Source organism: Varanus komodoensis, unplaced genomic scaffold (genome assembly GCF_004798865.1).
Source record: "Varanus komodoensis strain SLA01 unplaced genomic scaffold, ASM479886v1 scaffold133, whole genome shotgun sequence".
NCBI classification, from domain to species: Eukaryota; Metazoa; Chordata; class Lepidosauria; order Squamata; family Varanidae; genus Varanus; species Varanus komodoensis.
In genome coordinates this window covers 133,889-147,983 of record NW_025335384.1, presented here as the reverse complement: position 1 = coordinate 147,983, position 14,095 = coordinate 133,889, and the positions used below count along the sequence as shown (strand labels likewise).

At 49.9% G+C, this 14,095-nt stretch overlaps 2 protein-coding genes across 2 annotated transcripts in view; both read left to right on the top strand.

Annotated features, from left to right (window-relative positions):
* LOC123019638 (oocyte zinc finger protein XlCOF6-like) overlaps window positions 1–14,095 on the top strand; it is a 28,684-nt gene that overhangs the window by 10,496 nt on the left and 4,093 nt on the right. The gene's annotated exons all lie outside the window — the stretch shown is intronic.
* On the top strand, window positions 1,545–14,087 carry LOC123019655 (zinc finger and SCAN domain-containing protein 21-like; the record flags this gene model as incomplete). The annotated part of the gene is made up of 7 exons (XM_044422703.1): window positions 1,545–1,573; window positions 3,016–3,119; window positions 10,129–10,405; window positions 10,793–10,910; window positions 11,169–11,239; window positions 12,903–13,029; window positions 13,507–14,087. Coding segments are annotated over exons 3-7 (1,164 nt in total), but the record flags the coding sequence as incomplete, so codon positions are not given.

Here is a 14,095-nt window from a genome sequence, read left to right as displayed (position 1 = left end):
GTCACAACATTAATTGGTCAAGTCCGTTATTTCAAAGAATAACCTGGTTACTTTTCATGAGTGCTAAGCCATAGTTCCATGAACAGAAGAGTTAGCAAGTATTTGAAGAACTGAGAAAGACACTGAAATGAATTGCTGCCCCAAGGGCTGAACTGGCTTGACACACAGAAGAAAGCCCTGAGAAGGGAGACAATGACAGTTTCCCTGCCAGGAAGAATATTTTGAATTTCTAGGTCAAAAAAAGGCATCCATAAGCAGCTGCTGTGCCTTGGTGGAGTTGGGAAGGGTTTGGAAGTGCTTGTTATGGGGAGGGGAAGAGGCTGCTTGGCTTGCTGTGTTGCTGGACGTGGCCAGCTCCGCAAAGCAGCCATGTTGTGGCAGGGCACTGCAGCAGAAGCTGGATCTGGGAAGCCAAATTTGTACTCCCTCTTAGCTGCCAAGCTCCCTTGCTGGCCCAGGTCCCTCACTTTCATCTTCAAACTACCTCAGAGTCTTCGGGAAGAAATTAAGAGGTCCATGTGGGATGTTATGGACACTGAAATTAAGACTCCCTGCCCAGGAATCAAAGCAATGTTTCCTGGTGCTTTCAGTAAGTGATGGATTCCAATTGTGGGGACTTTGAAAAGAGAACACAAGAAAACGTTCTGTCTTTGCCTTGGTCACCAGAAATTTAGCTATTCAGAAACTTAAGCAGGTATCTCCCACTGAAGCTGCACACAGGAAGCTGTGCCAAGGTTGAAATTCTGATCCTGTGTCTCCCAAACTGCACCGTATCTGAAACTTAACAGTGAGAAGGAAAGGCCCACTAGTTCACAAGTCCTTGTCTTGCATTTGCAGACCGTTTGTACACAGATGACTTCAGTTCAAAGCGTGCGTTAGTGCAGTAATTGCAAGGATAAATGAGGATCAGGCCTTTTAGCCCTAAGTGACAAGCGGCTGATCAGGCTTTGCCATCATACCTGTTGGCTCCAAGATGCTCCAGCTGTGACAGGTGAGTAACCCAGGCCAGCCTGCAGGACTAAGCATATTTAAGTCTGTGCAGGAGCGTTCTTCCCAAACAGTTCGGGTTTCAGTGCCTTGGGATGATTTGTTCCGGCTGCGGGGGCTTTTGAGCCTCGTGGAAAGAGGGGTTCTGAAAGAGAAGAACAAGTCTGACACCGAAAAGAGCCAATGTGGTATAACGGTTAGAGCACTGGCCTTGGACTCAAGGGTGCTGCCTTCGAATCCCCACTTGGCCATGAGGCCCAGTGGGTGCATTGGGCCAGCTGCCCGCTCTCACCCTCGTCTACCTTACAGGGTTGTTGCGAGGATCACGCGGGGTGCGGCTTGCCTTTGCAAACAGGTTTCCTGCAGCGAGAGGGGAGCACCGCCCGCAGAGAGGCAAGCTCTTGCTCTCCCAGAGGCGGAGCTGGGAGATTTTCCAAGAGAGGAAGCGGGAATTAAGGAAAGGCCTGCACAGGATACGCCCCTCCCTTCAAGGGCCCTTCCTGCCCCTTCCGGAGGCACCGGCGCCTGGCGCCTTCTGCACGTGCCGCCGCGGGGCCTGCTCGGTGCGCTCGGGCGAGACCCGCCGGTCCGCGCCGGGTGCCTTTGGGGCAGGGGCGCCGCAGGGGCAGCGGGGAGCGAGGAGGGCTGGGAGGCGCCCGGTGCGGGAGGGGGCGCCCGGTTCAGCCCGAGACTTCTCGGGGGGCGGGGAGCCCTGAGCATTTCCCCGCAGGGCGGGTCGGTGGATGCCGCTTCTGCTTCTCGCTGGAGGCTTTCGCGCCTCGAAATGGGGCCTGGGCGCAGCGCCCACGGGGGTCCCGCTTGGGCACGGCCAGGGGGGCCCGACCGGCGAAAGCAGGCCGCGGCGGGCGGGGGAGAAGGGGCGCCCCCCCCCCCCGAGGCTGGCCCTCCCACACGGCCGGCCGCTGGGTTGAAGAGGAGCCCATGCTGAGCTCCGCAGTTGACGAATGGTCGCATTTCCCTGTGGTGAAGGCAGGGAGAGTGAACCAGGCCCACGGAGAGAGCGAGAAATAAGTGGGAGTGGGGGGAAATAAAGCAGAAGGGAAAGGAGGGGATAAAACCTCAACAGAGCATAGGCAGTGAGACCCACTTTCAGAGAGCAACCAGCTTGCGATCTGCCCAGGAGCAAGTGCTGCCCTGTGTAAACTGTTGCTCAGCTGCAAGGAAGCAGCTCCTGGCTATGATAGGATTGGGACCTCCATCTGCTGAGACAGCGTACCTGCCAGTCAAAGAGAACATCTTGTGTTTTTAATTCTCTTCAGCTTCAGAATTTCTTACTCCTCTGCGTGTGTCAATTCACTTGATCGATACACTGATCTTCAAAAATCAAAGATGAGCAATGTTTGCTTTCAGTGATGGAAAGCCTTGATACAATTTCACTGAAAGCATGTTTAAGGAGAAGATTTTATTATTTATTTATTTATTTATTAATTAAAACATTTTTATGCCGCCCCATTCGCCAAAGCCTCGGGGCAGCTTACAACGTTAAGTTAAAAAATAATTATAACATTAAATTAAAAAAAAATACAAACATTAAGTTAAAAATGCAAAAATACCAATATAAAATAAGCCGCCCTGGCCAGATAAAATCCAAGATGGGAGCAGGAAAAGGTGCATGGAGAGGGTTATGGATGCTGAAGGCTGAGAGCGGAAACATGCTTTTGGGGGCACAGGGGGAGCTGTGGGGTGGCTGGATGCCGCAGCTCTGGACTCTCCAGCAAGATGAAGGCTTGGGTGTCTGGCTCCCAGGTGGGGGACCAGCGCCAGGTGCCCAGTCTCTGAGGCTTGGCCTTACCTGCATTCCCTCACTGGACAAGACCTGCTGGCTAACTGGAGTGTGCTTATTTCACTGTCCTGGCAGCATGATAATTCTTTAGGAGAACCACGTCATGCCATGACAGGGCCAGAGTAGAGCCACCTCAAACCACAGTGTTTGCCAAGACAAGAAGAGGAAATTGTTGCCTTGTTTAGTTGGTTACTGTATGTCTATGCCTTTCTGTATATGGGCAGGTTCCAGAACGTCTTTGGTACCCTTGGAATCAAAGGAGACCCTGATATTACTGCAACTGGGAGGATTGGAGAGCTGTGTGGCAACCTGATGCAGAATGAACTGGGTGAGGATGTGGCTGATTCATGTGCGCAGCACCAGCATTTCAGGCGCTTCTGCCATGAGGCAGTCAAGGACCCCCAAGGAATTTGTAGCCAGCTCCACCATCAGTGGCTGAAGCCAGAGTGACACACGAAAAGCCAAATGCTGGACCTGGTGGTCCTGGAGCAGTTCCTGGCCGTCCTGCCAGCGGAGGTGGTGAGCTGGGTGAGAAAATGTGGAGCGGAGTCATGCTGCCAGGAGGCAGGAACAGCAGCAGGTGAGGGCGTTTCATCCAAGGGGGCCAGAATGGGAAGGTGGAGATCCCAGCACTCTCCCAGTCGACCAACCTGCTTTCAGAATCACCCAAGGAGAGATGTCCTGTAGCTCACGCCCAACATTTTGGCTTGTCTGCTTTCTGTTTCGCCCCCTTGTTGCTGTTCCAGGTAAAGACTCCAATTGCACAAGGAAGAGCTCTACACAAAGGGGGATCCAGCAGGAGGGTGGAGGAAGTGCTGCCTGCAATGGGGAAGATTACTGGGAGGACCGGTGCCTGGAAACCTGATCTCTCTCGAGTGGAGACCAGATGTTTGGGCTGCCGTTATTCTCTCTCCACCTATGGATCTTTTTTATGTGGGAAGACATAGTCTCCAGGCAGTTGCAGAATACAAAAGCACGTTTTAATTCTGAAAACTTAGAGATGTTACACATGGAAACTCACAGTTTGAATTGTGGCCCGGACCCAAAGTGGGGAAACTTTTTTTTTTACCTAAACAAGCTATAGTGATGGAATTCTGCATTCAATTGGGTGTATCTTTCTCTTTCTCCCTTGCCTTTCATTTCTCTTCTTTCCTCAGCTATTTGTAAAGCTTCTTCAGACAGCCATTTTGCTTTCTTGCATTTCTTTTTCTTTGGGATGGTTTTAGATGCTGCCTCTTGTACAATGTTGCAAACCTCCATCCATAGTTCTTCAGGCATTCTGTCTATCAGATTTAATTCCTTCAATCTATTTGTCACCTCTACTGTATATTCATCAGGGATATGATTTAGGTCATATCTGAGTGGCCTAGTGCTTTTCCCTACTTTCTTCAATTTAAGCCTAAATTTTGCAACAAGAAGCTCATGATCTGAGCCACAGTCAGCTCCTGGCCTAGTTTTTACTGACTGCATAGAGTTTCTCCATCTTTGGCTGCAGAGCACATAGTCAATCTGATTTCTGTGTGACCGTCTGGTGATGTCCATGTGTAGAGTTGTCTCTTGGGTTGTTGGAAAAGAGTGTTTGCTATGACCATTGTATTCTCCTGACAAAATTCGACCAGCCTGTGTCCTGCTTCATTTTGTACTCGAAGGGCAAAACTGTCTATTATTCTGGTTATCTTTTGGCTTCCTGCTTTAGCATTCCAATCCACCAGGATGATAAGGACATCATTTTTGGATGTTAATTCTAGAAGGTGTTGTAGGCCTTCATAGAACTGGTCCACTTCAGCCTCTTCAGCACCAGTGGTTGGGGCATAGACTTGGACTACTGTGATGTCGAATGGTTTGCCTTGGATTCGAACAGAGAACATTCTTGTCATTTTGGAGAATGTATCCCAGTACTGCTTTTATTGACTATGAAGGCTACTCCATTTCTTCTGAGGAATTCTTGCCCGCAGTAGTATACCTGATGGTCATCTGAATGAAATTCACCCATTCCTCTCCATTTTAGTTCACTGATTCCTAAGATGTCGATGTTCAGTCTTGTCATCTCTTGTTTGACCACATCCAGCTTGCCTTGATTCATGGATCTTACATTCCAGGTTCCTATGGAGTATAGATCTTTGCAGCATCAGACTCTCCTTTCACCACCAGATACATCTGCAACTGAGTGTCCTTTTGGCTTTGACCCAGTCACTTCATTCTTTCTGGCGCTACTAGTACTAGCCCTCCGCTCTTCCCCAGTAGCATATGGGACACCTTCTGACCTGAGGGGCTCATCTTCCAGCGCCATACCTTTTTGCCTTTTGGTACTGTCTGTGCGGTTTTCATGGAAAGGATAACTGGAGTGGGTTGGCATTTCCTTCTCCAGTGGATCACATTTTGTCAGAGCTCTCTGCTATGACCTGTCTGCCTTGGGTGGCCCTGCACGGCATAACTCATAGCTTCATTGAGCTACACAAGCCCCTTCGCCATCACAAGGCAGTGATCCATGAAGGGGAAGGGAGGATTAGGGTTAGCAAACATAGGGTCCTGATATGATTTTAATGTTAGGAATGTGTTTATACTGGAAACGTTGAGCTGCACAAGGAAGACTTTTTCAAACTCTCCCTCTTTTCAGTGGAACATTACCGCTATATTAGGGTTAGGGTGAGAAAAACATGGTGCCCAAGTATTATTTTGATGATGAGAATGCGTTTAGAAAGGGCAGAAATGATGAGCTGTGAAGAAAAAGCTACTCAAGGAAAGCTTTTTTCAAGACCGCTAATTTCAGTGGGATTTTACCGGAAAATTAGAGTTAGGGGTGTGCACCAGGGTAGGGCTTGGGTTAGAAAAATATGGCGTCCTAGTATGATTTTGATGGTTGGAATGTGTTTCGAATGGGCAGAAATCATGAGCTGTGCAGAAAAAGCTGCTCAAGCAAGGCTTTTTCAAAATTGCCCTTTCTTCAGTGGGACCTTACCACTAGATTAGGGTTAAGCGTGCGCACTAGGGCAGGGTTAGGGTTAGAAAAATATGGTGTCCTAGTATGATTTTGATGGTTGGAATGTGTTTTGAATGGGCAGAAATGATGACCTGTGCTGAAAAAGCTACTCAAGGGAAGTCTTTTTCAAAATTGCCCTTTCTTCAATGGGATCTAACCGCTATATTAGGGTTAGGAGTGTGCACCAGGGTAGGGTTATGGTTAGGGTTAGAAAAATATGGTGTCCTAGTATGATTTTGATGGTTGGAAGATGTTTAGAATGGGCAGAAATGATGAGCTGTGCTGAAAAACCTACTCAAGGAAGGCTTTTTCAAAATTGCCCTTTCTTCAATGGGAATTTACCACTGTATTAGGGTTAGGGGTGTGCCCCAGGCTAGGGTTAGGGTTAGACAAATATGGTGTCCTAGTATAATTTTGATGGTTGGAACCTGTTTAGAATGGGCAGAAATGATGAGCTGTGCTGAAAAAGCTGCTCAAGGAAGGCTTTTTCAAAATTTCTCTTTCTTCAGTGGGACTTTACCACTACATTAGGGTTAGGGCTGTGAAGCAGTATATGGTTAGGGTTAGAAAAATATGGTGTTCTGGTATGTTTTTGATTGTTGGAATGCTTTTAGAATGGGCAGAAATGATGAACTGTGCTTGAAAAGCTACTCAAGAAAGGCTTTTTCAATATTGCCCTTTCTTCAGTGGGACTTTACCAGTATATTAGGGTTAGAGGTGTGCTCCAAGGTAGGGTTAGGGTTGCAAAAACATGGTTTTTTGGTATAATTCTGCTACATCGAATGTGTTTTGCATGGGCATCAATGATGAGCTGTGCAGAAAAAGCTACTCCTCGAATTTTTTTTCGTGATCAACTATTTTGATGGTATTTTGGGGGTACAGGTTTGTACCAAGGTTGGGTTAGGGATAGAAGAATGTTCTGTCCTGGCATGTATTTGATTTTTGGGTTGTGTTCATGTAGGCTGAAATGTTGAGTTGTGCAGGAAAACCTTTTCAAGGAGAACCTTTTCATAATCGCCCCTTTCACTGGTATTTTACCCATGTTTTAGGGTCAGGGGGGCGCACCAGTGTCGGCGTCTGCCAGTCTGTCGAATCTGTTGTGCATGCACTGCAGCGGGCATGCGGAGCCCTCTTCCTCGGCTTGCGAGCCACATCGCTGCAGCTTCACTGCATCAGCCGAGCATCGGATAAGGGCACACGCTGGGCCCACTTGTGAGAGGGGTAGTGGCACCAGACAATGACGCCACAAGCCGTGACTCATTATCTGTGACTCGTCCAACTTTCGCATGGACAGTCAGTGCGCTGCGAAGGATATTTGTTTGGACTGGCTGTGATGTGTTTTTTCTAAACTTAAACCTCAGTTTTCAGGTTTTATTGCAGTGTTGGCACTCTTTGATAAATAAGTTTGTTTTTCGTTGCAATTTGGGCACTCGGTCTCTGAAACGTTCACCATCACTGGGTTAGGTTTAGGGCTGAGGCACAGACAGACAACCGAGTCCCAGATCACATCAACCCAGAGCATTGCCTAGCAGCAAAATGAGACTGTCGTACTTTGGACACACCGTGAGAAGGCAAGGCTCATTGGAGGAGACAATCCTGTTAGGAAAGGTCAAAGGCAGAAGGGGAAGAGGAAGACCAAATACGGGATGGATTGAATCCGTAAAGGAAGCCACAGCCCTGAGTTTACAAGGGCTGGGCAGGGCTGTCCCGGACAGGAGATTTTGGAGGGCTTTCATTCATAGAGACGCCATAAGTCAGAAGTGACTGGAAGGCGCTAACAACAAAAACTAGCAGCCATCAACTGGGATTTCGCAGACTCAGGCAGGGGTGCTTGAAGCCAAAAACGAGGTCCTCCCAGGCTAAAACAGTTACGTCTTTTCTGAGGCAAGCGATTCATTCATTGATGTACCAGTTCCTTCTTACACTGAACAAAATGTTGTTCCACAGACATACATCTATATCTAAAAATGAAAGTCCAGGGGAGACAGCTCTGTGGAGTCCATTTAGTAATGTGCTGATGCATAAAGTCTGAATGTAAATAGAATGAAGAGGTATCAATTTATTAATTTACACCTTCAATCTACAGCGCCACACCTAGATTGATTGGGTAGTGACAAACACAAAAATAAGATTGCCTTTAAATAATGTATCATTTAGTTAATTAATCAACATTAATTACTAGTCAACATTAGTATTAAATCTAGATAACATCACAATTGTAAACAAATTAGCAGGTAGGTCCATATGACATGATGAGCAGTGATGCTTTTCTTACCTTTGATGGGCTGACATGTTGTCCAAGACCCATTATGGTATTTAACTGACGGCCTTGAGCAACCACAACCAGAAACTACCGTTGGGGGTATGGTTTCTCCGTACCACAATTGCTGGCTGCTTTGTCCAAACCAGAAAATGGAGCCCATCATGGCACTGAGACCAGAAGCGCGGCGGTGGCCGGCCAGCGAGCGCCACTGAGAGCCGCCCCGGTGCAGGAGCAGCCGGTGGGCAATGGCGAGGCCTAGTGGGGGCTGCACACCACGGCAGATCCCCCAGCCGTCCCCCTTTCCCACTCTGGCTGGCCAGAGAGGCAGCCCCAACCTGTGAGAGGGAGCAGCCATGTTCCTCCCTGCAGGACCTCCTGGAATACCACCTGGTGGACCGAGAGCAAAGAGAACGGCAGCGGGGAGGGCAGCTTCCGCGATGGGCATCTCGGTCTGCCAGACACGTCCACACACAACACCTGCACAGGATTGCTTGCGACGTGGGGACCCAGGCAGCGGCGGAGCCTGCCTTGCGTCCAGAGCCAGGCGTCCCGCAGCAGGAGGGTTGCCACCCTTGCGGCTCTCCTTGAAGAGGACCCCAATCCGGCCAGCAGCTTTATGTGGCACCAACCAGGAACTCTGCTGAACTCAGTGACTGGTGAAGCAGATGATGTTCTCTCTGATATCCTGGGCCTAAGTTGCTCAGGGAAATGCATGTTTGCACGAGAACCTTTGACCTGGCTTGGTAGCAAAGAGGCAGCCAGAGCTGTTCGTTTCGCAAAACAGCTCTATGCTGTCCAGGGGCTGCTCCCGCCCAGCCAGGCGGCGACATGGTGCACTGGCCAGCCCTTCATGCAGTGCTCCAGCCATGGGTTCCTTGTGCCTGAGCAAGCAAGCTCTGCCTCTGAGGCCAGTGCTGGCGATCGGAGGCCGGCGGAAGGTGCTGTGAGGCTTCTTGTGGTTCCAGTGATGGATTGGGGAGCCTCTCATAGGACTTTGTGAGCGAGCAGAACTCCGTCCAGAACAGGCAATGCACCTCCCTTCCAGACCTGCCCACACAGCTTGTGTTTCGGGAGGCCTCTCTGCAGATGACTGGCCCCCATCCACTCCGTCACTCAGTCTGGATGCTGATGTAGAAACAGGCAGCTTTCATAACAGTTTAATGAGATGAATAAACAGATGTAGGAATTGGGCAGTTTCTCCTGCTTGAGGGACACCAATAGTGAGCAGGCCTCCTCCGACGTCCCCTGAAGCTGAACTGGTTTCACGACCATGGAAACATGCCATGGACTGCACCTCCTACAGCAGCGAAGGAGGGAATCTCTTCTTTCAAAGAGTAACCATGACCGTATACGCTACCGCCTGTGTTCAGGCGCAGTTCTACAAAGTAAATTGTGCCTAAAAAATGACAAAGCGGCCCAGGCAACCTGCCGCCCTGGAGGCCTTGAAGGGTACAGAGCGCTGTCTTAGGGACACATTCAATAGTTTGGGGAGGGGATCAGCATTGCCCCACTGGGGTTCGTTAAGGCCACCGGAGTGGACCCCGGCTAGCCAGGGTGATTCGGCGTCCAGGGGGTTAAGGAGACGGAGCGCGGGGCTCCTAGAGCGGAAGTGGAGGGCCCGGAGGAGGGGCGCGCCCTCCGCGAGAGGGCCCCGCCGCCCGCCCGCCTCCTGCTCCCGCGGAGGGACGTGGTCCTCGTGCGGCTGCCGCGCCGCCTCCGCGGGGTCAGGTGAGCCCGCGCCCCCGCCCGGAGCGCTGGCCGGAGGGGCGCGGGAGAGGCCCGTGCGAGCCGCAGCCTCGGGCGGGCGGGCGCCCCTTCCCGGACCCTGCCCGGGCCCCGCGGCGAGCTGCTCGTTGGGCGCCGTCCTGCTCCGTGAGCGGCGCCGCTGCTGCTGCCGCTGCGCAAAGGTGGGTCCCGGGGCGCGACGCCCCTCCTTGGGTTGCGGGTCTGGCCAGGAGCGGGACGGGGGGCGGCGGGAGGGAGTCCAGGCTCCCCAGCAAGGACCGCCCTCCCCTGAGGGAGATTGGGGGCCCTTTAAAGGGGGGGGCAGTTTCTTAGTTATTCAGCTGACTTCTGTTTGCACTTTCCCTTCAGGATTGGAGACATGAGACCATGGAGAGACACGCTTCTCACTCCCAGAGATGTTTGCAACCACGTCCACCATCTTTCCCGCCAGTGGCTGAAGCTGGAAGAGTACACGAACAGTCAGGTGCTGGACCGGGTGGTCCTGCAGCAGTTCCTGGCCATCCTGCCAGCAGAAATGGCGAGCTGGGTGAGGGACTGTGGAGCAGAAACCAGTTGCCAGGCAGTGGCCCTGGCAGAGGGTTTTCTCCATAGCCAGGCTGAGGACAAAAAACAGGAAGAGCAGCAGGTGAGAACATTGCCAGGCCAAGACCATTTTATTTAAACATCATTTTAATTGTTCTTTTTATTTATTGATTTTAACAACTTTGGCCAGGATGTCTCTGACTTTATATAATCATATTATTGATACTTTTTCATTTATGTTTGTAAGCTGTCCCGAGGCTTCGACGAATGCGGCGGCATATAAGTTTGCTAAATAAAATAAAATATAAATAAAATTTCATCGAATTCCGCCAAAATAGAAAGCGGCATTTCCACTAACTGCCTCCTAATAGCCCAGCCTTTTCTGGAATTCTCCTACAGCAAGATGCTCCATACTTTGCCCCCAACAATTTTGCTGCTCCAGTTCCTCTTCAAACCTGCCCCATGTCTTGGATCCCTGTTCTTGTTTCAGGCAGAGGAGCTGTTTGCAGAAGTTGGTCCGGATTTACCTGCAGCAGCCAAAGCTCCAGCAGACACCATACGGAGCACCCCTGAAAGGCGGTTCCAGCCGGGAGGTGATGAGCAAGCTGGTAAGTATCAAGCTAAGTGTGGCTGTATTTCAAGCCAGCGTGGCTGGCCAAGTGGGTGGGTGCCTCCCAACCCGGTCGCATGCTGTGGGGAATGGAGAGGATGCTTTGGTTGACTTGTAAGGCTGGCACTCCCCTTCACATCCTAGTCTTTTGGCAGGAAGATAGCCCTCCCTCCCACAGGGTCCCCTTCAAGGTCTCTCATCCTGGGCTCTCCAGCAAGCACAGGCTGCCAGCTTCCCATCCCCTTGTCTCTCGCAGGGCCTGGAACGACAGCACCAGCGGGGTCTCAGCCTTCTCCTTTTCTTCATGATGGAACGGAGCGGGATCAGGTAGGGTGGTGACTCATTGGCGGAACAGAGGCAAGCAGCCAGGGTCCCTCTGCCTGTTACTTTCCTCAAGGGCTAGAATGGATCCCTCTCCTTCCTTCTCTTTCCCTGGCAAGGCTCTGACCGTTAGGCGTGCCCACCTGGGTCTGCCTAAGGGCCCGTGCATTCCAGAAGCTTGTTGCTCACCATGCCTGACCAGATCCCTGCCAGGACAGGAGGGCCAGAGTCCCTTTGGCACTTCCTTCCTGGATTGCACTCATCCCCCAACATCTGGTACCGATACCAAAAATCGGGCAGCATAATAGAGCCAGTGGGCACTGTGGTTGGCGTGCTGACCTGCGACTCAGAGGACATGGGTTCTAGTCCCCACTCAGCCACGAACCTCCCTGGGTATCTTCCTGGCACTCGCTCTCTCCAAAGCTACATCAATAGATAGTTGCTATTTTTTAAAATTTGTTTGATCTATATTGCCCCCGATTCGCCATAGGCTTACACATATTCAGAACCACAATATAAGCAACAGTACAATAAAACAATAGTAACACTGAAAGCAGTACAACTAATACAAATAACAAGCTGGAATCGTAATTAAAAGTAAATTAAACAAACTGGTTTAAGTGGAGAAGGGGGATTCAAAGCAATTGACAGAAAATAATTATACACCTCTATAAAATTACAAAACCATAAATTAACCCAGAATTAAAATGGTATTTGGTCGTATTTGGTCGTATCAACCACTGGGGATGTGGTGGCGCAGTGGGTTAAACTGCTGGGCTGGTTGATCAAAAGGTTGACAGTTCAAATCCTCAGACGGGCTCAGCTTCTGTGCTTTGTCCCAGCTCCTGCTAACCTTGCAGTTCGAAAGCATATAAATGCAAGTAGATAAAAAGGTACCACTTCGGTGGGAATGTAACAGCATTCCATGCACTTTGGTGTTTAGTCATGCTGGCCACATGACCATGGAAAATGTCTGCGAAAAAACGCTGGCTCCTTCAGCTAGGAAACGGAGACGAGCAGCACTCCGTAGAGTCAGACATGACTGGACTTTAATGTCATGAGGAAACCTTTACCTTTTATCAACTAAAACCTTTAACCAGTTCTATAAAATCAAACCAGACAGAATCTTCCTCCAAAATACCAAGAATAAAAGTCTGTCATCACCCTGGTCTGGAAATGGTTGGCCAGATGGGAGCTGAACCTCCGCAAGACAGTACCACCAACTCCAAATCCAGCCCACCGCTCCAGATGGAGACCTTGGTTGATGGAACGGAAAGCCACTGAGAGGTCCTGGAGAATCAACAAGGTTGCTTTCCCCCGTCTCTCCTGGCAGAGGTCATCCCATAGGGCGACCAAGGGAGTGTCTGTCCCAAACCAGGCCTAATGCCCCATCGAAATGGATCCAGAGAATTTGTTTCCCCTAGGAGAGCCTGAAGCTGCTCGGCCACAATGTTCTCTTGCTCAAACGGGATATTGGTAACTGGTCAAAAACTGTTGTCATCAGTCAGGTTCAGAGGAGGTTTCTTCTACTTTTTCTTCAAGGAACGGGGTAACAGCCACAGTTTTTAAGGCGGGAGGTCACATTCCCTCTCTAGGAGAGGCATCATACACCAAGCCAGGACGTGTTATGTCACCTGCGCAAAAGAAGCCTTTGATTTTTTTCATCCAGGGCCACGTCACTTTTGGGGAAGTCGCCGTGTGCTTCACGGAGGAGGAGTGGGCCCTGCTGGATGCTGGCCAGAGAGCCCTGCACAGCCAGATCATGGAGGAGAATCACGGGATTCTGGCCTCTCTAGGTAAGGCTTCCTGTTCCTTCACAAAACTCCTGCTTTTATACACTTCCCACAAAACCAACCGAGGATCACAGGTCGCATCATTACAAGGCCATACAGGCATTCAAGAAGGACTCCCAGGTAGTGGGAAGAGCTGCGTAGCTCCTTGTGGGGGACATTTCAAACCTTTCAAACCTTTTGAATTGGGATGGGTATTCCTGAGCAGAGGTGCTGAGCCTGCAGCTATGCAAGGATCCTTCTTCTGGGAAGTCTGAGACACTTCTAATAGAGCACCTGGGGCTTTGCAGATTTCTGGACAATCATTTCAGGGCTGGTACCCTCAGGTAGTGCCACTGAATAGAGGGAGTTAAGCACACATGAAGAACTGCATCCCATCTGAGTCTATTTAGCTATTTTGTTTAAATCATCCATTCTGCAGGCTCGCTTTCGATTTTATTATGAATTGAGATATTTACCTTTTTTTTGTTTTCATTCCCAAAGGGGACACTTGCAATGGGCAGAATCAGGGAGAACCATGTGGGATGTCCCCCAGAAGAGGCCCATGGAAATACATCACAGAGGAAAGAAAGAAAACAGAAAGCAACTGGAATAGGCTGGAGTTAGGAAAAGGCTTTAGTCAGATGATATCACTCATTTCTCATCAAAGAAATCATGCAGGAAAGCGCTGTGGTCAGAATAGCCATCTTAGTTCCCGTGAAAAAACTCACGGGGGGCGAAAACCACATCAGTGTTTAGTATGTGGAAAAAGCTACATGCAGAAAGTAAGTCTCATGCACCATCAGAGAACCCACACAGGGGAGAAACCATATCAGTGTTTGGAATGTGGAAAGAGCTTCATTCAACAAGCAAATCTCACTTGTCATCAACGAACCCACACAGGGGAGAAACCATATCAATGTCTGGAATGTGGAAAGAGCTTCATTCAAAAAGCAAATCTCATTTCTCATCAACGAACCCACACAGGGGAGAAACCATTTCATTGTCTGGAATGTGGAAAGACCTTCAGGAATAAATCCAATCTCACCTTTCATCAACGAACCCACACAGGAGAGAAACCATATCATTGTCC